Consider the following 24565-nt stretch of genomic DNA (forward strand, 5'->3'; position numbering starts at 1 on the left):
ACAAAATAAAGAGGCCACAACCTGAATGGATGAAGATTTTTGCAAATAGTGCCTCCGATAAGGGGCTAATATCCAAAATATACAAGGAACTCATGCAACTCAACAACAAATAAACAAACAACCCAATTGATAAATGGGCAGAGGACTTGAAGAGACATTTCTCCAAAGAGGACATACAAATGGCAAATAGACATATGAAAAAATGCTCAACATCACTAATCATCAGAGAAATGCAAATAAAAACCACAATGAGATATCACCTCACCCCAGCCAGAATGGCTATCATCAACAAGACAAATAGTAACAAGTGTTGGAGAGGCTGTGGAGAAAAAGGAACCCTCATACACTGTTGGTGGGAATGCAGACTGGTGCAGCCGTTATGGAAGGCAGTGTGGAAGTTCCTCAAAAATTATGAATATAATTGCCATATGACCTAGCAATCCCTCTCCTGGGTTTCTACCCAAAAAATCTGAAAACATTTATACATAAAGACACGTGTGCTCCAATGTTCATTGCAGCTGTGTTTACGGTGGCCAAGACATGGAAACAACCAAAATGTCCTTCGATAGATGAATGGATAAAGAAGTTGTGGTATATATATATACAATGGAATACTATTCGGCGGTAAGAAAAGATGATATAGGAACATTTGTGATAACATGGATGGATCTTGAGAGTGTAATGCTGAGTGAAATAAGTCAGACAGAAAAAGCAGAGAACACTGTGGTTTCACTGATATGTGGTATATAAACCAAAAACAACAAAAGAACAAGACAAACAAATGAGAAACAGAAACTCATAGACACAGACAATAGTTTAGTGGTTACCAGAGGGTAAGGGGGGTGGGGGGTGGGAGAAGAGGGTAAGGGGGATCAAATATATGGTGATGGAAGGAGAACTGACTCTGGGTGGTGAACACACAATGGGATTTATAGATGATGTAGTACGGAATTGTACACCTAAAATCTATGTAATTTTACTAACAATTGTCACCCCAATAAATTTAAAAAATAAATTTAAATAAAAGAATACAAAACCATGAGTACTATTACCAACAGACAGAAGAAATGGCAACCCCTACACCAAATGACACTATACACCTAAACATAACATACAGGGTAAAGAAGGTGGGAAAAACACTTAAAAAAAAAAAAAGGAAAACGACAACTTGCTACTGCATTACAGAAATCAACTCACAGCATAAATAGGGATAATCTTTGAAAAACATAAAAGGAGAAAGAGTAAAGTTCTGAACCAGCACAAGGAAATGGAGAAAGCATACTGAACAAAATGGAATACTCTAAATATGAAACTTTGTTTTACATAAACTTAATGGTAACCACTCATAAAAAAAAAAAAAAAAACAGAATTGAAATCTATAACATAAAAAAGAAAAAATAGAGGGAAAAATCATAGAATATCACCACACTGAAATAATAGACAGCAACAAAAAGGCAAAGAAACAGTGCAGACATCATCCTACCAGAGAACCAGAGATAGAATGATAGGAAACCCTCATATATCAATAATCACCCTAAATGTAAATGGAGTGAACTCAGCAATAAAAAGGCACAGAGTAGGAGATTCGATCAAAACATGGAACCCAACCATATCCTGCCTCCAAGAGACACATCTCAGCTACAAGGACAAATATAGATTCAAAGTGAAAGGATGGAAACTGACGCTCCAAGCATATGGTATTCAGAGAAAATCAGGTGTAGCCATACTGATATCAGATGAAACAGACTTCAGGATAAGAAAGGTAACTGACAAAGATGGACACTTCATAATGATAAAGGGGACTATACAACAAGAAGACATAACAATCATCAATATTTATGCCCCCAATCAGGGAGCACTGAAATATACCAAGGAACTACTAACAGAACTAAAGGGAGAAATTGACTAAAACACAATTATAGTAGGGCACCTAAATACAGCATTGACACCTATGGATAGATCATCCAAACAGAAAAATAATAATGAAACAATCGCTTTAAATGACACATTAGATGAAATGGACATAATTGACATTTATAGAGCATTTTGTCTTAGAACATCAGACTATAGATTCTTTTCTACTGTACATGGAACATTCTCAAGGAGAGACCATATATTGAGACATAAAACTAGCCTTAGCAAATTTAAGAAGATTGAAATCATCCAAAGCATACTGTCTAATCATATGGCTTTGAAATTGGATGTCAACTGCAAAAAGAAAGCAGGAAAAACCACAAATACATGGAGATTAAACAACATACTTTTAAAGAACAACTGGGTCAAAGAAGAAATAAGAGGAGAGATCAAAAGATACATAGAAACAAATGAGAATAAAAATACATTCTACGAAAATTTTTGGGACACAGTGAAAGCAGTTTTAAGAGGGAAATTTATATCATTACAGATCTATCTCAAGAAACAAGAAAAATCCCAGATAAATAACCTCACATTACACCTTAAAGAACTAGAAAAAGAACAAATGAAACCCAAAGTCATCAGAAGGAAGGAAATGATAAAAATCAGAGCAGAACTAAATGAGATAGAGAACAAAAAGACAATAGAAAAAAATAATGAAGCAAAGAGCTGGTTCTTTGACAATATTAATAAAATTGACAAACCCTTGGCTAGACTCACTAAGATAAGAAAAGACATAAGTAAACATAATCAGAAATGGAAGAGGGGAAGTTACCAGGGATGCCACAGAAATACAAAGGATCATCCAAGAATACTATGAAGGATTATATGCCATCAAATTCAATAACCTAGAAGAAATGGACAATTTCTTAGAAACATATAGCCTTCCTAGGCTGAATCACAAAGAATTGGAAAATTTAAGTAGGGTGAACAACAGTAAGGAAATTGAATCTGTAATGTGAAACCTTCCAAAAAGCAAAACTCCAGGACCAGATGGCTTCACCTTGAATTCTACCAAACATTCAAAGAGGATCTAACACCTGTCCTACTCAAACTCTTCCAAAAATTGAAGAAGAGACAGTACTCCATAGTTCATCTTATGAGGCCAATATTACCCTGATACAACAATCTGGTAAGGATAACACACTCACAAAGAAAATTACAGACAAATATCTCTGATGAATACAGAGTCAAAAAATCCTAAACAAAATTCTAGCCAATCAAATGCAACAATGCATAAAAAGATTATACATCACGACCAAGTGAGGTTCATCCCAGGGGCACAAGGATGGTTCAACATTCGCAAACGGAGCAATGTAATGCATCACATAAACAAAATACAGGACAAAAAGCATATGATTATATCAATAGATGCAGAAAAAGCATTTGACAAGATACAACATCCATTTATGATTAAAAGACTTAATAAAATAGGTATAGAAGGAAAATATCTCAACGTAATAAAGGCCACACATGACAAAACCTCAGCTACTATCAGTTAATGGTGAAAAACTGAAGCCCTTTCCTCTGTGTTCAAGAACATGACAGGTCTGTCCCCTATCACCTCTGCTTTTCAACATACCATATTTCCCCTAAAATAAGACCGATCTTATATTAACTTTTACTGCGAAAGACGCATTAGGGCCTTATTTTCAGGGGATGTCTTATTTTTCCATGTACAGCGATCTACATTGATTCATGTACAACAATCTACATTTATTCATTTATTCATGTATAAAAATCTACATTTATTCAAATAGTCACTTCATCTTCTTCTGGATCATCGTCATAACTCCCCAAACCCTGAATTCCAGCTTGAATTTCTTGCGACTCCATTTCCTGTAGAACCATTGGCTCCAATCTCTCATGTCCAGCAATAGAACTCTCCTTAAATGAGCCCTTCTTCTCCATGTAGCCTGCTCGTAGTACATTGGCAACACAGCTGTCAGTGATTTTATCCCATGAATTCTTCACCCAACTCACGACCTCTTGCAGGCTAGGCTTCACAAAGTTTCCACGCTGATTTCTCTCCATTCTAGTTTCAATGTAGTCATTGATGTCCATGCACAAATGAATGGCTTGTTTATTATAATATCAAGAGTCTGGAGATAGGCACTCATTCCTGCGGGAATCATTATTTGATCTGTTCTTCTCTCTGCAAGGAAGTTCTTCATGTCTTTAGCGCAGTGAGCACTGGCTGAATCCCAGACTAGCAGACCTCTTTGGCCACCTCGCAAAACAAGTGGCAGCATTAAATCGACCCACTTCCTTATAACTGCTTGTGTGCACCAGGCTTTTTCGGTTTCAAGAACATAAATGCCTGAAACACGTTCAACCTTATCTTTCTTGCCCTTAGTGATGATTAGAGATGGGGCTTTCTTTCCAGCCAGACGAATTGCCAAAAATACAGGTAACAAGTGCACTTTTGTAACCAGTGGAGAGAATGTACATTGACAAGGCCCCCCTCTGATCAATTGTCGTTTGAGATCCTTGGCCCATAAACACTGCAGTTTCATCCATACCAATCATGTTCAAGAGTTGGTATTTAGAAAATTTGATGTCATCAACAAAGGACTTGAATGCAAGTGCACGTTTAATAACTTCAGTATCTTCCAGCTTCAACAGTGCTGTCAATCTTCTTAGAGAGAGTTCATATCACTAAAGGAAGCCATCCAGCCAGTGTTGTGGTGCTTTGAATTCTTCTGGGGATATTTCTAACTGTGGTGCCATTGCAAGGGCAAATGCTTGAATATCAGCCCTGCACACAACCAAAGCCTTTGCTCTCCTGTCAGCAATCCATTCACAGATGATGTCTTCCAGCTCAGGAAATAATGGTTGCTGACCTGATCCACACTTGCGCTTTTTAGCATTTCCCTCATCCACCTGTTGACTGAGGTTATCGTACTCTGCTCGCCATTTGTGAACCATTTGGAGATCCAACTTCTTCTCTTTGCAGAAAGCCATAAGATTCTTGCCCCAGGAGTCCTTCACGATTCCTTTCTTGTACTCAACAGAATAGCTCTTTCTTTTAGCACTCATCTTGTCTAGGGGTCAAAATATTATTCCCTTTAAATCTACCATTAAATCAAGTGTTAATTGAAGACTTACGAGACAGGAGTGGCAACAAAAATGATGACAGTTAAGAATGATGGTCCACACAAAGGCGACAAAAAATTGCAGGCACCAAAATTCAGAAAACATTTTTTATTTCACAGAAGTGCATTAAGTATATCTGTTACAACACATAATGTATTGAATTATGAAGATTCATATCACAAACAACCACATCCTCTGGTTATTGAGTGTGCATGTTAATGTGCATTGTGTCTGTTCCCCGATTGGTCATTCAGCAATAAGTCTCAAGTTCATCTGTTTACTTAGGCATTTACCTCTTGTCCAAAGATGTCCACTTGGTTATTTACAAATACTTAACTATAATTTATATTATCATTTATTTTAAGCACTAATGTCAATAATATTATTTATTTATATTTAATTATACATTATTATTATTTTATAAATCAATACATCTGTCGTGTGTTGCAACGGACATACTAAATGCGTTCGTCTGGCTGACGATCTTAACTGGGGCTTATTTGGGGGTTAGGTCTTATATTACAAGCATCCTGAAAAATCATGTTTGGGCTTATTTTCTGGTTAGGTCTTATTTTCCGCAAAACATGATAGTACTGGAAGTCCTAACCAGAGCAATAAGGCAAGAGAAAAAATAAAAGGTAACTAAATAGGGAATGAAAAAGTTAAATTGTTACTTTTTGCAGATAACATGATGCTATATATAGAAAAGCCTAAAAACACCACCAAAAAGCTATTAGAAACAATAAAACGAATGCAGTAAAGTTGCCAGCTACAAAACCAATGTACAAAAGTCCACTGCTTTCCTATATACTAACAACAAAATCTCAGAAAAAGAAAAAAAACACAACAACAATTCCTTTCTCAATTGCAACAAAAATAATAAAATACCTAGGAATAAACTTAACCAAGGATGTGAAATACTTATATAAGTATTGAAAACTTTAAGACATTTGTAAAAGAAATTGAAGAAGACACAAAGGAATGGAAAGACATTCCGTGCTCATGGATTGGAAGAATCAACATAGTTAAAATGGCCATATTACCCAAAGCAATATACAGATTTAATGAAACCCCCTCAAAATACCAATGGCATTTTTTGAAGAAATAGAACAAACAGTCATCAGATTTGTATGGAAACAAAATACCCCGAATAGCCAAAGCAATCCAAAGAAAAAATAACAATACTGGAGTTATCACACTCCCTGACTTCCGCTTGTACTATGGGGCAACAATAACCAAAACAGTATGGTATTGGCAGAAAAACAGACACACAGACCAGTGGAATAGAATTAAGAACACAGAAATAAACCCACATATATATGGACAGATAATTTTCCACAAAGAAGCCTACAACATACAGTGAAGAAAAGACAGCCACTTCAAAAAATGGTGCTGGGAGAAATGGATAGCCATGTGCAAAAGAATGAATCTAGACAGCTCTCTGTCACCATGTACAAAAATTAACTCAAAGTAATTCAAAGACCTAAACATAAGATCTGAAACAATAAAATGCATAGAAGAAAACATAGGTCCTAAACTTACGTACTTTGGGTTCAAAGAGCATTTTATGAATTTGACTCCAAAGGCAAGGGAAATAAAAACTAAAATAAATGAATGGGACTATATCAAACTGGAAAGTTTCTACACAGCAAAAGAAACCATGGACAAAATAAAGAGGCAACCAACTGAATGGGAGAAGATTTTTGCAAACACTGCCTCCAATATGGGGCTAATATCCAAAATATATAAGGAACACAAACAACTCAACAACAAAAAAACAAGCAATTCAATTACAAAATGGGCAGAGGACCTGAAGAGACATTTCTCCAAAGAGGACATACAAATGGCAAATAGACATATGAAAAAATGCTCAACATCACTAATCATCAGAGAAATGCAAATAAAAACCACAATGAGATATCACCTCACAGCAGTTAGAATGGCTATCATCAACAAGACAAATAGTAACAAGTGTTGGAGAGGCTGTGGAGAAAAAGGAACCCTCATACACTGTTGGCGGGAATGCAGACTGGTGCAGCCGCTATGGAAGGCAGTGTGGAGGTTCCTCAAAAAATTAAAAATAGAATTACCATATGACCCAGCAATTCCTCTCCTGGGCATCTACCCAAAAAATCTGAAAACATTTACATGTAAAGATATATGTGCTCCAATGTTCATTGCAGCTTTGTTTACGGTGGCCAAGACATGGAAACAACTAAACTGTCCTTCGATAGATGAAAGGATAAAGAAGTTGTGGTATATATACACAATGGAACACTATTCGGCGGTAAGAAAAGATGATATAGGAACATTTGTGACAACATGGATGGATCTTGAGAGTGTAATGCTAAGCGAAATAAGTCAGACAGAAAAAGCAGAGAACCATGTGATTTCACTGATATGTGGTATATAAACCAAAAACAACAAAAGAACAAGACAAACAAATGAGAAACAAAAACTCATAGACACAGACAATAGTTTAGTGGTTACAAGAGGGTAAGTGGGGTGGGGGGTGGGAGATGAGGGTAAGGGGGATCCAAAATATGGTGATGGAAGGAGAACTGACTCTGGGTGGTGAACCCACAATGTGATATATAGATGATGTATTACAGAATTGTACACCTGAAATCAATGTAACTTTACTAACAATTGTCACCCCAATAAACTTTATAAGAAAAAGAAAAAAAAAATGCACAAGATCATTGAGAGAGTAACGACACATGGTTCTTTACCACAGTGTTCACAGCAAAGAGAGACTGCAATACTAGTCCTCACAATTTGCAGAGTTACAAAGACCAAAAGAGAAAAATGAAAATGCTATCGAAGAGAAATCAAAAGCAAGGCGTGAGGGTGCTGCGTAGGGATGGTACCTGAGACCAAAAAATGCTGTTCCCACATCAAGGGCACATTCAAAGCATCATCTCTCAGTATTTTTAAAGAACTCAACACCTTTTCTCATATGAACAATACTAGATCCAAGAATCATTAATCTCCATTTTATAGACACAAAAGCACATTAAAGAAACAAAATAACATTAAGCAAATTGTGTGAGATCCCCTAGCCTGAGGCAGAGCTGGAACTCAAACCCTTGGTCCCTGGCTGTGGGCCCAGGTTTCCATCCACAAGACCACTTGTCTTGCAAAGTTGTATCTATGCATTACCAAAGCAACAGGTTGAAAAGTGAAAAAATGCAATCAGTTGATTGCTTTGTCTACACGATTCCAAACAATTGGGCTGACCGGCTTTTTTTTCTTTTTCTTTTTTTTTTTTTTAATTTACTAAATGGTCTCTTGTCTGAGTATTACATAGACACAGTTTAAACCTGATTCTCTCCAAGCATGCCCATTAATTTGGAGTGTAATTATTTCCTACAAATCAATTATTAGACATAGGAGTTTATGATGTCTACCCACACCGCCAGATAGGTAATCTCAGTTGAGCTGACTAGGCAACTTCAGGACCTGGAGGGAACCTTGGATTAGTCCATGTGGTTGTTTTGTTCTGTTTTGTCTTGGGGTCTCTGACAGCTAGAGTTTGGCTTCATTTTATTCCATAACCGCTTAATGGTCACCCTGTGGAATGCATTTAAGCCGAGCGTCAGTGTCATGGAGGGACTCTGCTCCCGCTCCCCGAACAAGAACGTAGGATATGGTGAGGCCAAAAAGGAACACCAACGGATCCATGGATAGGCGAGTCATACCACTATATTCTCGCTGGCAGCTGGTAGAGACACAAAAGCAAACATCCACCAGTACCCCAACGAGGGGTCTTCCTGCACCCCCGTCTTGCTGGTGGCCGGGCGAGACACAAGAAGTAGGATCAACACGATCCGCAATCCACAATCCGCTTGCTAACCGCACTTGCTAGCAGCAATCCACCTTCCGCTTCTCTGCCAACCAAACAACTTGCTAGCCGCAATTCGTACTTGCCAGCATAGCCACGGCAGTAATATTAGTGGCTAATGGCTAACTGGTAACAGTTGATGGCCAACCAGCCACAGCTGATGGCCATCTGTTAACTGAGCCAGCACCTTTCCATGTGAGGCTGAGAGCCTGGAAACTGCTGTCTGGGACTCTGTTCCCATAGCCAGAGTCGGGTAAACAAGCACTGAAGCAAAGTGCTTAGTCAAGCTGCTCGAAGAAGTCTACAGTGTCACTGTAGCTTTAAGTACCAGCAACCCAATCAATTTTTCTCAGTAACTCCACAGGTTTGTAAACAACAATGTGTTTCTAATTGTCTGCCAACAACTATGTCCCTTATCACTGTGGGAGATGCTGCCCTGCAGAGAAAATTAAGAGTCCTGTAGTGACTTCTTGGGTAGAGCACATGAATCTTTTGGCAAAGTAAAGTATCACTCCCTAACTTATCTGTTTCATATGTGTAGTGAATTGTGTTAAAGCAGGCACACCTGTCAAAATAATCATGCTACAGAATACACTCAAGTAGAAAGAGAACTGGACTCCCAATCCAAAGACCTGGAGTGTAGTGCAGATTTTGTCATGAATTAGCCAGATGACCTTGGATAAATAATTTACCTCTTCATGCCCTAGTGACTGTAATGCGGGAGACCCTGCTCACTGCGCCATTTGTCATGCGGGAGACCCTGCTCGCTGCGCCATTTGTCGTGCAGGGAGGCCTGTGGTGTCTCTACTCCCGCTCCCCACATAAGAATGCAGGATATGGTGAGGCCAAAAAGGAACACCCACGGAGCCATAGATGGGGGAGTCATACCACTATATTCTCTCTGGCGGCACTATACTCTCAATGGAGGCTGGATTCACACTGTCCGCAAACCGCCATCCACACTTGCCAGCCCAGCCACCATCTTCTTGCTAGCCCCCATTCTTTCTCCTCTCTCTCTCTCTAGCGTAGCCACAGCAATTATATTAGTGGCCAATGGCTCACTGGTTACAGCTGACGGCCAACTAGCCACAGCTGATGGCCATGCAATCACAGTTGATGGCCATTTACTACCTGAGCCAGCACCTGTCTATGTGAGGCTGAGAGCCTGGAAACTACTTTCTGGGGCTCTGCCCCCACAGTGACCTTCTCTATTTAGCGGGATAATTGTCTTTGCATTGCCCACTTTTATATAGTTGTTTTGAAAATCTAATGAGAGAATGTATGTGAACGCACTCGGAAATGCATGAAGCAATGTGACAGTATAAGGGTTCATTATTATCATTATCATCACTAGTATTACAAAGCATGGAAGAGCTTTATAGAAAGGAGAGTCCATCTGATTCAGATGAGGCAGAAAGGAGGAGTTCAAAGAATCCCTTGTTTTGGTGCGCTTGGATTCTTTGCCTGTCTTTCATTCTGATAAAACTTAAACAACCAAACATAGAAAATGAAGGAATAGGGAGTCACTCTTCTGCAAGTTATCACCACCTATTACAGAAACTCATCAGCCACTCAGCTCTTCTGATTGCAGCCATGGTGGGCAGAGAGAGAGAGAGGTAGGCAGCAAACAGAAGGCATCTTTTGTGCTTTATTAACTAAGGAAACACGGACCAAGTGACTCTGGAAAATGATGTGCTTCTCTCCCATCTCTGAGTTTTCTGTGACCACTTGAAGCACCAATTGTCTCAAACTCATGTCCCTTCACAATCATTTTAATCTCTAATCGTGTCCCTCTCCAATCATTTTCTTCTCCAGGCTTCTTTTCCCTTCAACCCACAAGTTCCAAACAAATCTCACACCTCCCAACTCCATGATTTTTTTTCTTTTTTCCTTCTCTTACCAAGAATTGCAGATTGGGCTCACTCCAAGCCCAAAGAATCAGTTCATCCCATGGAAAAGACCAGTAATACTGGTCATTTGGGGTAAGGGAGCAGGGCGTTGGTAACAACTAACATAAGCAGCTTGACTCCTTTTTTCAGCTTGACATGGGATGTTCTGGCATTGGGCAGCCGGAGCCCATTACCCTTCAAATCTCACTAGAGGGGAAGCTTTTTGAGTGAATAACATTTATTTTCACTAAATATCTAATGACGTTAATTAAATACTTTATTCTTTGGCAGCAGCTAACTTAAAGACATTAAATTTCTGTTCTGAGCAGGTGTCATGCAGGGTGGCATGCGGGGTCTCTGGTCCCACTCCCCACATAAGAATGCAGGACATGGTGAGGCCAAAAAGGAACACCCACGGAGCCATAGATAGGGGAGTCATACCACTATATTCTCGCTGGCAGCTGGGTTGGAGACACAGGAAAAAGAAGCCACATGATATGCAACCTGCTGTCTGGTTCTCTGCCAACCAACCAACCCCACTTGCTAGATGCAATCCACCCTGCTAACTGCAATCCGCTCTTGCTAGCTCAGCCACCATCTTCTCGCTAGCCCCCGATTTCGCTGCTAGCATAGCCACGGCAGTTATATTAGTAGCCAATGGCTCACTGGTTACAGCTGACGGCCAACTAGCCACAGCTGATGGCCATCCAATCACAGTTGATGGCCATTTACTACCTAAGCCAGCACCTTTTCACATGAGGCCGAGAGCCTGGAAACTGCACTCCTGGCTCTGTCCCCACACTCCACCCCTACGAGGTCTCGCCTCACAATCTACACGACAAGCGTCTTCCATGAGGGACCCTGTGCGAGGAGCCTGGAGGTGAATGCAATATCCTGGACACAGCCAGGCTCTCTGGGCACAGCCAAGATTTCTCAGGGCACCACCAGTCCTTCTGAGCATAGGTAGTCTCCCTGGACACAGCCAGGGCCTCTCAGGGCACTGTCAGTCTGTCTCACATATTCTCGACGTTGGCCGGTTGAGACACAAAAGCAAACATCCGACAGTTCCACTACATAGTGGTACGTTCCCAAGTAAACTGTCAAGCGGTCCATTAAATTAGGGATGGAAGGCAATTCCCCATAGTCCACAGTCATTCACAAGGGCTGTGCATTGGCCTCACAATATGTGCCCTCTCCGCAGGGCAAGGGCTCCAAGTCCTCCCCAACCTGGGGGTGAGGACCTCAGCAAGCACTTCCCAGCCCACAGGGCCACAACGACCTTCGCTTTCTCTGGCCTATACTGGTTGGAGAATCGTCCATGTCTTCCCACCCCTCTATGGGGGTCCAGCTCTCCAGCAGCTGCTCTTCCTGGTCTTCCTGAGACTGAGTATTCATATGCACAAACTGCTCCACTGCCCTTTGGAGAGCTTTGGCCAGCACCGTACCCTGCTCGCTGCACCATGTGTCATGCTGGGTGTCATGCAGGGTTTATTCTGGGGTCTCTAGTCCCGCTCCCCACATAAGAACACAGGATATGGTGAGGCCTAAAAGGAACACCCATGGAGTCATAGATAGGGGAGTCATACCACTACAGTCTCGCTGGCGGCTGGTTTGGAGACACAGGAAGCAGGAGCTACACGACCCGCAACATGCCGTACATTTCTCTCTGCCAACCAACCAACCCCACTTCTAACTGCAATCCTCCGTGCTAACTGCAACCCGCGCTTGCCAGCTCAGCTACCATCTTCTTGCTAGCCCCAATTTGCTGCTAGCATAGCCACAGCAGTTATATTAGTGGCCAGTGGCTCACTGGTTACAGCTGATGGCCAACTAGCCACAGCTGATGGCCATCCAATCACAGTTGATTTCTGTGTGATTTCCTCACCTTTCTGTGTGAGGCTGAGAGCCTAGAAACTGCACTCCTGGCTCTGTCCCCACAGCGGGGATATGTCACAGTCACAGAAATTAAAAGAAAAACTTCCTTTGAGGTGATATCTTTATCAAGTGGTTTTACCAATTCACAAGCTACTACTACTACTCTGTATGGCTTTACCAAGTTTCTAATACTGGGAAGATTTTATAATAGTGTTTTCTTCACAGCAATGCCAATATATTAAATACTAAGAGTGATACCTGTTATAGTTTCAATGCAGGATTTCACAGATTCATTAGAATATCAGAGCTGGAAGTCTTCTTAAAGATCATCTAATTGAATTCCTTTATTTTACAAATGACATAATTCTGGCCAAGAGAGGTTTAGTGTCTTGTCTAAATTTAAACAGCTACTTAATACATTCTAAACATTTTTTTTTTTTGAAACTCACCAAAATATCTGTTCTCCATTCTCTACCAAGCTCATGTCACACTGTTGTCTGAACCACCCTTACAAAGAGATAACAAAGGTATGGTTTGCAGGGTGGAAGGGGTAAAGTAGGAGGGTTGTAGTTGATTTCATTTTTCACTTTCCCAAAATCATCCTAACATGGGGAAGGTCCAACTGTTAAAATGCAAAGATTGTAAGAAAGGGGTGTCATACTAAGCCATCTTCAGCCATTTATCCCAGATCCTGGATTAGTTTATGAGAGTATTTTGTCACCTACCTAAGGGAGGAAGACAAAGACTTAATAATAATGATGATGTTAATGATTAGCTAGGATAGCTTTTTTCCAAGGAAGAAGGACAGTAAAAATCTTGACTATGTTACCCTGGGCAAAAGGCATGAGTGTCAAAGTGAGGATTTGGGGCTCCCAACAATCAACAGGGAGAGTCCCATGTGCCTGAGAAGGAGTTGAGATTTACCATTTGTTTAGTACCCACCATGAGTCAGCTATTGTTCTAGGTGCTTTACTTACTTTAGTTGGTTTAATCCCCATTACAATCCTGTGAGTTAGTACCATAATCCCTAAATCTAGGATTCTAGCCAAAGTCTGCCTAATTCTTGGAAGTTGTTAAAATACCCCAACTCCATTCCCTACAAGTCCATACCATTTGGGGAAGGAGGTGGTTATTAGAAGACGCTGCCAGTGGAAAAGGAAACACAGATGAGGAGTAGACAGGCCCTAAAGTACCAGTTCTCTTATTTCACGATAGTATTAAGAGCCAGATCTACTCACAGGCAACAACACTGACAACGCAGCTCAGGAAGTTATTCTTGGGATCATGAAAACACTTCACCCTAAATGGGGCCAGTAGGGATGGTAAATCACTATAGAAAAAAGAAAATCACTGGGTCATGTAATGAGGCAATTGTACTATAATATGACTTCCTGGAAATCAATATTAACAAGATTATTATGGCCTTACATTTTTATATAAAAAAGAACAAAAATGTACCTTATAAAGTAAGCAAATCCATTAATAGACAGCAGGGCTATAAGCAAAGCAAGGCGGACCATCACGTCAAAGGCAGGATCAATGCTTGCAGAGAGCGAGAGCAAGAGGAAGAATGGCATTATCAGAGAGAGGCTGTAAATAAAGGGCAGCACAGAGCGACTCCTCATGCTTTCTGGTGACTCTAAAATCAAGCCACATCTACCTAACTTAATTCCATTTTTCTACGGCACAGTCTGTCTTGTTGACTTTATGGACACAGAAAGCAATTTCACTGTTCTGAAGCAAAAGCACTCACCAGTCTGACAATAACAAATCACACGAATTAAGGCTGACCCAGGTATTTCTTTGGAGGAAAAAATCCACAAATGGAAAACTTTGAGTACCTTAATTTAAGTTGGACAGCAATAGAGTTCTTGAGAATAAATATGCTATCTCACCTGTGAAGGGTAAGTATTATGTTGCCTTCATAAAACAAAAGACCTTTTTAATTCACCTGATCCCATAGACCTTTTGAGTTATAAATATAAAACATAGCACTTGTCCTTTAAGGGTGAGCCTGGTTTTGATAATTAGTGTTTTCATCAGGATGTAAATTGGCCTCCGGAAAAATCTAAATATTTGGATGGATTACTAAGATTTCAGAGGGAAATATATGATGGCATGGGTAAAGAGGTAGGTGGGTATGTCATGCTAAAGCAAAATAGAAACCAAAGTCCGTTTCAACTATATGCGTTTGGTTTCAGAAAGGTGTGGTGTATTACATAGGAAAAATACGGATCCTTCCAAAGTTCCCCTCTGACTCTCAGAGATTTGATGGAGTTTCCCCTCTTCCATAAGCTAGAGGGGTTCCATCAGTCAATCAAACTGCAAGTATTTATTGGATGCCAATTGTGTTGGGCAGTCAGAGGGAGGCAGGCATAAGAATTATTAGCTATGGTCCCTTCCCCTAAGGAGCAGTCTATTTGAGAGGGGTAGATACAATCGATACATAAAAAAACAATTGAAAGCAATTTTGTGCTAAGCTGTGAGGCACAGACTTCTAGTTCAATGGGAGCTCAGAGAAGAGAAGGTGTAGATATGGTATTCCTGTGGTGGGACCTGGTTGACAGGATTTGGATACATCAGGGGAAGGACAGATGATCTTTCTAGCAGGGGAAACAATCGCAGCCTACAAAAGACTGAGGAGAAGGCTCATACATTCCTCTTATTAGAGTACTCTTTCTGAGGGTGGAATCCTTTTAAAAACAAGTGGGGGCAGCTTTTAAATTGTGGATGGTTATTCAAGACTACAAAGTACCTCTTATTGTCATTATTTTACATTAACTACATAGAGTGCCAATATATTTATGTCATCCGAATGCAAATGACTGATGCTATGAGTGTTCCAATATTAAAATATGCCTTCTCCTAAACAGGTTCCCTTGTAACCCAAACTGAGCTAAATTGACTACCGGTGATTTCCCATTCCTTACCTACTCGGCAGATCTTGCCTTCTGCAAACCAGCATTTTGCATCTGCTCGAGGGGGCCTGCCTCCAGGGAAGTGGAGGGGGTCCTTCCAAACCATAGCACCTCCATTTCCATGTCCACAGAGTAAGTACTATAAAGTCCCCATTCTTTCCAGTTGGTGTCCAGGATTACGTATTCTGAAATTCCAAGTCCATTTGAATCTGTTCTTATCAACTGGTTGAATCCATAGAACTGCGTGTTTCTGGAATGCTGAACCAGGCTTGCAGCCCTAGTCTGTCCATTTTCTTTCAGAGCATTATTCATGGCTTTTGCGATAAATTGAATTGTAGATGGTTCCAAACAACAGTGAAACCTATTTTTTAAAATTACAATTACCTTGAGCCCTAGTCACCCTAGAATAATCTCAGAGTGTATTCCAAGCCTGTGTTCATTATTATGGGTTGCGTGTCTGAGTGGAGGAGAGCTATGAAGACCCAGAGGAAAAAAAATGTTTCTGAGCACTTCCCTGGTTTCTCCCTTGAATTTTTCTGTGTTGCTCCCCCAGGCCTTCACATCTTTAAGTATATCAAATATGACCATTTTATGAGCAAACCAAGTCATACACAATATATTTTTATGTTCCTAAACGAAGAAAGTGATTTAGAGTTATAAAGGGCATAAAAAAAAAGACCACTAGCCAAGTATGGGATAGACAAGAGACACTCAAAGGAAATTTGCCAGGTTAATTACTGGTGCATTATGCATAGTAAAATCATTTTGCTGGCACTATTAGAATCCACAGTCCATGTCTTGTCCTGCCTTAGTTCAAAATGGCTATTCTCCTAGACACGTGCTCCCCAGAGAAGGTGAACACTAGAATACGGTTTTAAACACATACACATGCAGACATGCATACTGACACATACACATCCACAAATACAGAGCCAAATGTTGTAGTGTATGGAGAATGTGGGTTTTAATCAAGAAACCCTATATCTTACTGGTGTGCAAAGTGACAAAGCCTTGGTTAGAAGGCAGTGTTAAGCAGTAAGGCTGCTACAGTGGACAGCAAGACTCTGCCTGCTTTATAAATGTGGTAAAAGCAACAGCATTTATATACTATGCCTAATGCAGTCACTGCTCATTAAACTTGTAAGTTTATTTTTGGAACAAACCTTGTAACTTTTTCCCATAAAGGTAGAGAGGACGAGTGAAAGATCCCTCCCTCCTTCCCCCCTCACCAGCTATGGCTTCATGGTTTTCCATTACATTTCACTTCTCGGATGTAGTTCAAGAAAGCTATGGTCATGCCATTTTACTGAGCTTCAGGGAAAGCTGATACTTGCTACTTTGGTTTCACAAGGTCTAGAAAGCTATCCTCCTGTAACAACATTATCTGAATTAAAGGGTTTAAAATTGAGTAAATTGTTTTTGTGTTGGAAATACAAGTCAAGTTGCAAAGAGGTGTAGCAGCTAACAAGACACTGCCATGCCTTGTTAATGTAGAACAGAGGATTTTCAATCCTGGTTGCACATTAGAATTGCAAGGACTGTCAAAATACCAATGCCAAACCCAACCCAGATCAACAAAATGAGACACTTTAGGTTTGAGACCTAGTAACCAGTATTACTGAAAGCTCCCCAGGGGTTCTAACATACATACAGAATTTAAAACCGACAGAGTAAAAGACACACTGGCGTATGGTCTGTTCGTAATAACAGGATGTTGGTCAAATTACTTATCTACCCTGTCTGGGCTTCAGTTTCTTCCTCTCCAAAATGTAAACACAGAATCATGAATGTCTAAACTTTGGAGATTATCTGGTCTAGCTATCTTACTGTCTAGATAGGAAAGGGAAACCCAAAGTAGTTAAGTGATTTGTCAAGGTCACTCACATAGGCGTAAAATCAGGACTAGAACCAAGTCCTCCTGTTTCTTAATTTAGCATTCATCATTGAAATAGCTGTTCCCTGTGGTCCCATCTAGTTCTGAAATCCTGTGAAATTTACCAACTCTTGGTCTAGTCGAGGGACCAAATTTAGCTTGCAGACATTTTTGTTTGGCATGCATAGGTGTTATTCTTCATCTCTCTGATCTTTTACCACCGGAGTGCCCCACAGCTCTGTCCTTGGTTTTCTTCTCTATCGACATTCAATCTGCTGGTGATCTCTTCTGGTCTCGTGCCTTTAAATATCATATCTATGCTATAAATCTCAAATTTACACCTCCAGCTCAGGTCTCTTTCCTAAATTCCAGACTTGTATGTCAAATTTTAATGCATCTAAAATCAAACTCCAAATCTTTACCTAAAATCCTCCTTCTCCATCTACGAGTCTTCCCCATTTTTCTTAGCAGTTGCACCAGTCTTCCAGTTGTTCAGGCTAAAAACCTTGCCTCAGATAACAGAGATAACTAATAACAGCACAGAAATCAACACCTCAGTCTCCTGGCTTTTATTCCAATGATCTCCCTTTACCAAGTCTCCCTCAGCATGCACTATAGAAATAGGCATGGTGAATGGGGGACATGTGCTGCTGCCAAGACATCTACACTTAGTTGCCTAGCACACATTGAGTTCCCTTAAGGGGTTTTCACTAACCCTCCCTCCTGACATTCTCAGATGCTTCATTTAATTGTCTTTAAGATTTCTGCAAGAGCCTGTAGGTTTTCTGGGGCTTTGGTAGGTTATGGCAATGAGTGAAGGCTGGAAGATGGAGCATAAAATCAATACTAGTAAAACAAATGAGTAAAAAAAAACAAAAAACCCGCAGGGCAGCAAGCCCCTGAAAGCTGGGAGAATGCTGGGATGCTGTTTTGAAAGGCACAGAGCCTTCTGGGAAAGAGACTGCATCTACCTAAAGCCAAAAAACAAAGACTGAAACTCTTAAAAACAACACCTTCACCTCTGAGTTGACCCATCCCACAGGGTTTTCAGCTGGCCAGGCTATGCTGCCCTTTGCACTCTCAGATTGACCTCTATTAGAGCTGACTGACAGTAAGTCACCAAGATGACTGAAACCTGAACCCTGTTCTTCATTCTCTAGCTTCTGCCACATAACTCTCTCTCTCTCTCTCCCCCCCCCCCATCCCTCCCACAAAAGTGTGGTAGGGGGACCTGAAACTAAGGGAAAGAGCATAGCTGTAGCAACAGCATTCAGTTGCAAAAGAGTGGCTGTCACAATGGCACTGCAGAGGGCTTGGATTTGTGTTCTAGCTGGTCTGTGTTCCTCTTTCACCCACTGTGCCCTTTGGCAATGGGAATTTCCCCTTCCCATAAATCAAAGGCACACTTTGTTAGCATTGGTCACAAAAGGTCTCTAGTTGCAGCTGCTGCAAATAATGAGAAAAAGAAGAGGTAGAGGGTGGGACAAAGAAAGAAAAGGTACTTTCAACAACCCTCTGTCCTAGCTTCTGATTACAGCTTCAAAGAAGAAAGACAGGTTTGGTAGGAACTTCTGTCAGATGGATGCCCTTGTTAACATCACAGCCCAGAATGGTGAAACCACTGATGACTCAGTCTATTGGTTTCGTTTGCTTATGGACCTAAACATGAATGAACAAATGAATTTTGAATAAATGACTAATAATTAAAACTTGTCTTGGATTGTTATTCATTGACTTTATTTGGCTAGCCCTACCCTAAGCTTTTTGGAGTGTGTGTCCAAAAGAATAAAGTCTGGGTCAAGAGTAGTGATATTTGAATTTGTTCAACTTAGTGGTTCATGCTGCCCTTAAGTTCATTATCATCAGTTCAGATTTACTGAGTTTGAAAGACACAAAACTGGCTTCCAAAGAATTTTGTCCTTGGAAGCATGCATTAAAATATACCTAGGGGAGAAAGCATCATTTGAAGGACAAAATGGCAACATCACTTTTGAACAAAAAGCCAGGCATATGCAGAGATCAAGAAACCAAAGGGTAATTGAATTTCTGTTATTAAAGGTGATACCTCCAATAATGTATGATCTCAACCCTTGGACTTAGTAAAGAGGTGGCTAATAGCCCAATCTGTTTGATATTATACTCATGAACACAATACCTTTATTTTATACAGAATGAGGTACAAAAATAATGAAGTACAACGAGCTGCAGGAAACCTTTTCTGACAACCTGTCCGATGGACCCTGTCTTGGACTAACCACATTTCCTTAAGCCTAGCACTCCCCTGTCAGGCACCCATATTTAAGGTAATGGAAAAAATAGGTGCAAGGAGCTTAAGGTCCCCATGTGCTTGCTGAGAAATCCAGAGGATTTCCTTCGCTTAGCCAAATAAGGCAACATTTGGGAAAAAAATCCAAAATGTGTGTTCCAGCAATATGCATTCTTAGTCAAAAGAATTTCCTTGAAAACAAGGGAATACAATGACAGAAGAATGCAGGCACTAAGACCTTATTTCAGAAGTCTATTCTGTGCCAAAATATAAAGGTACGAAGTGATAACCCTTGCCCAATCATCCTGAGACCAAATTAGGAAGTTTGTCACTGGTGCACCCCCCCCATCTCTGTATTCTGGTTTATTGTTCTTTCATGAGTCCTCACAGCTCTATCACCCCTATATCAGAGGGAAACAATCCAAGAAACTTATTCAAATCAAAGTATTTGTCATTTAGGAATATTACTTTGTTAGAATAAAACATTAACCATGAAACACAGTGTAATTTTTTTAAAAGCTAAAAGGTCAGGTTTTGGTAGCAAACTTGGTTTGGAATCCCAGCTCCATCACCTGCCAGATGTATGGCCTTGTGCAAGTTACCTTGAGCCTCAGTTTTATTATCCATAAAATGGAGATAGTAATAATTAATTTGTTGACTTTGGTCTGAGGATTCTATGAGATCATTTATATAAACAACATTGTGCAGAGTAAGCACTAAATTCAGGATAGCTGCTATTGTTTGCATTTCAGAAGAGGAGCACAGGGCTCCCTCGTGGAATATCATCCTGGAAGTGCAATGTTCAAGTCCCAGTCTTGAATTTGACCAATAAATAATAACATCCCAGTTTTAGACCCAGTGTCTTAATATTGTGAAATGGTAAAAACTATTCCCCTTCATTGGGAAAATATTTCTATTTTGTTCTCCATTATACCAGCTGCTGAGTTCCAACCCATAGTAATAATAAAAATAACAACAACATCAATAATAATTATTATTATTATTATTATTATTATTTATTGAGGAGTTATTAGGTGCCAGGCAAGCTATTTATATGTTAACTCATTTAATCCTTACAACAACACTATGAGGTAGGTACTATTATTATTCTCAATTTAAAAATAATAAAAAGAAGACACAGAACTTAAATAAATTTACAGCAGTCCACCTTCAAAACCCACACTCTTAATTACCATGTTATATCTGAGATTAATACATACTTGCTTTTAATTAATGGATTCTGGTAAGTCCACCAATAAAAGAATATCATATACACCCTTTTGTAACTTCTTTTTCTTTTTCATGACTTCCTGATTAAAGATAGTGAAATCAAGATTTTTTTTCTTCACTCTCTTCCTCCTCTTAAACATCACTTCTAAACAACAAAAAGAACAAGAAGCAAAAACACTAAACCTCCATATCTAATGGCATTAGCAGAGTCTGTAACCCTAAACCACAGAAGATGAAGATGGAAAGCTGCTACAGGAGTGGTAACTAATTAAGCAGAGTGTAGGGCGATTAAACCTAAGTATTTGACGAGAGGAATATTGGTAAGCAACAAGCAGATTTGCCCCCTGAGAATCCTGGAAAGGCTTAGGAATTAGAGGCACCAATTACTATGGAAATGGGGGTGAGGCAGAGCTCTAAAAGTGGGAGAGCTGTTTGACCGGCTGTGTATGGAGCAGACATCTGCCATCCCCAGCTCTACTAAGGACAGTGAAATCTCTACAGGAAACAAGTTAAAATGCTTCAGAGCAGCTCCAGATTGGGCCACTTGACCCAAAGCAAGGTGGGAGTTAGGTGGGCCACAAAAAAGAGTAATGAAGTTAAAGTATTCATACTTAATATTGAGAGTCCCAGTCTCCTTTCCACAACATGGCTCCTAAAATACTGACAGCCAGGATTATGACTCCCAAGAAGGAGATTGGAGCATTCTTGTCTGAAGAAAGTGACTAGCCCAAGAAGCAAGACCTACAAATATTGACAAAATAAACAAACAAATAAAAACCACGGCTGGTTAGCCAGTTGCCCTAGACTGAAACCCCCTGGTCAACATACCCACCATGTACATACACCTTCAAATACTCCTTTTAGAGCTTCACTCTTAAATATGAACAGAAAGCCAGGATCACCAAACATTTAAGGAAAGCTTCCAACATGAAATAGAAAGACCCAAACAAAGAAGCATGAAAAATTAGAAACTGAGGAAAGCACTGAGAGCAGAAGAAAACATCAAAGAAACAATAATGAATATCTTCAGAGAAAGAAGAGAAAATGCTATATTCATGAAACAAAGGCAGGATGTTATTAAACTAGAATAATCAAACAACAAGAATTGACTCTTGGAATTTAAAAAAATGTGATAGGAGGGCCAGCCTGGTGGCTCAGGCAGTTAGAGCTCCGTGCTCCTAACTCCGAAGGCTGCCGGTTCAATTAACACATGGGCCAGTGGGCTCTCAACCATGAGGTTGCCAGTTCAACTCCTCGAGTCCCACAAGGGATGGTGGGCTCCGCCCCCTGCAACTAAGATTGAACACTGCACCTTGAACTGAGCTGCCGCTGAGCTCCTGAATGGCTCAGATGGTTGGAGTGTGTCCTCTCAGCCACAAGGTTGCCGGTCCGACTCCTGCAGGGGATGCAACTAGCAATGGCGACTGGACCTGGAGCTGGGCTGCACCCTCCACAACTAAGATTGAAAGGACAACAACTTGACTTGGAAAAAAGTCCTGGAGATACACACTGTTCCCCAATAAAGCCCTGTTCCCCTTCCCCAATAAAAATCTTTTAAAAAATGTGATAGGAAATTTTGTTTGTAAATCAGTAAAAGAGTTAGAACACAATATTGAGAAACTCTTCCAGGAAGGAAAACTAAAAATGATACAGATAATACAAGAGAAAGATCAACCCAGGCAATCATATATTCAACTAATAGTACTTTCAGAGATAGCAAAGACAATGTTGTTGAGGCAATCACCAAATAAACAAAATAAGAAAATTTTCTAAGCATAACGAGCTTCTAGATTGAAAGGCCCTACCAAATATACAGCATAATGCATGTCAGACATCATCATGAAAATTCATAACATCAAGAATAAATAGATGATCTTAAAAGCGTTGGGGGGGATAGGGAGGAGTGCAAACAGGTTGTATCAAAGGATGAGGAATGAGAATGACATTGGAGTTCTCAACACTAATAGTGTAAATTAGAAGACAATGTGCCATGTCTTCAAAGTGCTGAGGGAAAATTATTTTTAACCTGATTTATATATTCAGTCAAACTATCAATCAATAGTGAAACTAAAACAATGACTTTCAGACATGCAAAAATCTCAAAAATTTACTTCCTTTGTACGTTTCCCAGAAGCTACTAGAGGCTGTGCTCCACCAAAATGAGTGAATAAACTAAGAAAATGGGAATCAAAAGATTCAAGAAATAGTGGATCGAGCACAGAAGAAACAGAAAGGGAATTTTCAGGGTGATGGAAGATCCTAGCATGATCACTGTGCCGCAGACTTCGGCAGTAACAAGTTTAGATTGGAATAGCAGGACAGAGAGCCTCAGGAAGAACAAATGAAATCAATAAGGGATTTAACAGGTTTTACCATGTATAAAATTGTTTTGAGAGGAATCTACAGCTTTATCAGACAGTATGGAAAGAGTGTCTGATAGAAATTCAAATTAAGTAAACCAATTTTTAAAATACAGCTATTATGAACTCCAGTAAAAATCAAAAGTTATATGTGAAATGAATTCTTACCATAATATACCATATGGATCAGCTATGAATGATATTTATATAGGTACTCTGTTTCCCCAAAAATAAGACCTAGCCAGACAATCAGCTCTAATGCGTCTTTTGGAACAAAAGTTAATATAAGACCCAGTATTATATTATATTGTATTAATTTATATTATATTATATTATATTATGTTATATTATATTATATTATATTATATTATATTATATTATATTATATTATATTATATTATATGACCCAGTCTTATATTACATTAAAATAAGACCAAGTCTTATATTAATTTTTGCTCCAAAAGACGCATTAGAGCTGATTGTCTGGCTAGGTCTTATTTTGGGGGGAAAATGGTATAATATTAAAAATACTATATATAAATTTGACTAAAGATTGTGACATAACTATATTGAGGGTTTGAAGAAAGGTAAGGAAGTATATAAGAGTTAACAATCCTCAGCTGTAATAGGAAGTCAATGAAAAATATCCAAAATTGATTAATCAAGAGAGCAGTACAGTATTTAGAAATGTAGAGTTAAATACCAGAATAAAGAGCTTAAAGACATGAAATTGGTTACTTCTGATGAAGTCTGAGAGGAAGTCCTAGGGATTCTGCTTTCAGCATTTCCTAGGGAAATGCTGAAAACCTTTTAGCATTTCTTGACTTTTAAAATTATGACATGTATCACTTTGATAGTTTTTGTTTGTTTTACTTTTTAAAGCAGCAAGGGTATGAATGAAAAGAGGTTGCAAACCACTGCTATAGGCAATATAGCCTATACATAGAAAATTCAATTCCACTGGAACTTACTGGGCAAGGGAGAAATATAGCCATCTTTTTTACACATTTGTTTAATCATTTACTACCTGTATCTCTCACTAGAATTTAAGACCCATAAAAGCAGGAACAAGTGATGTTCTAGTAAATGTTTAACAGCTCTATGAGGAGGGGAACAAAGCTCTTGTTTGTAGCATTTACCAATTTCTTTGGTATAAATACTACCAATGCCTGATTTCAAGCTACCAGCATGATGCCACTGACACTGAGTTGGGAAAAGATGCACACAATTGACTTTTGTGAACTGGCTTCAACACACCACTGACAAAAATCCTTTCTTGTTCACTGTTCTATCTGGAATT

The 24565-nt window shown here is 39.6% G+C and overlaps 1 protein-coding gene across 1 annotated transcript in view; it reads right to left on the reverse strand.

Annotated features, from left to right (window-relative positions):
- GUCY2F (guanylate cyclase 2F, retinal) overlaps positions 1–24565 on the reverse strand; it is a 119298-nt gene that overhangs the window by 72971 nt on the left and 21762 nt on the right. Inside the window, 4 exon segments of the mRNA XM_088794759.1 lie at positions 14067–14257; positions 15549–15623; positions 15626–15858; positions 15860–15897. Of these exon segments, the coding sequence (XP_088650885.1) occupies positions 14067–14257; positions 15549–15623; positions 15626–15858; positions 15860–15897 (537 nt within the window).

The sequence above is a fragment of the Rhinolophus sinicus genome, chromosome 18, assembly GCF_057876585.1.
Source record: "Rhinolophus sinicus isolate RSI-liver-muscle chromosome 18, RSI-T2T, whole genome shotgun sequence".
Taxonomy (NCBI): Eukaryota; Metazoa; Chordata; class Mammalia; order Chiroptera; family Rhinolophidae; genus Rhinolophus; species Rhinolophus sinicus.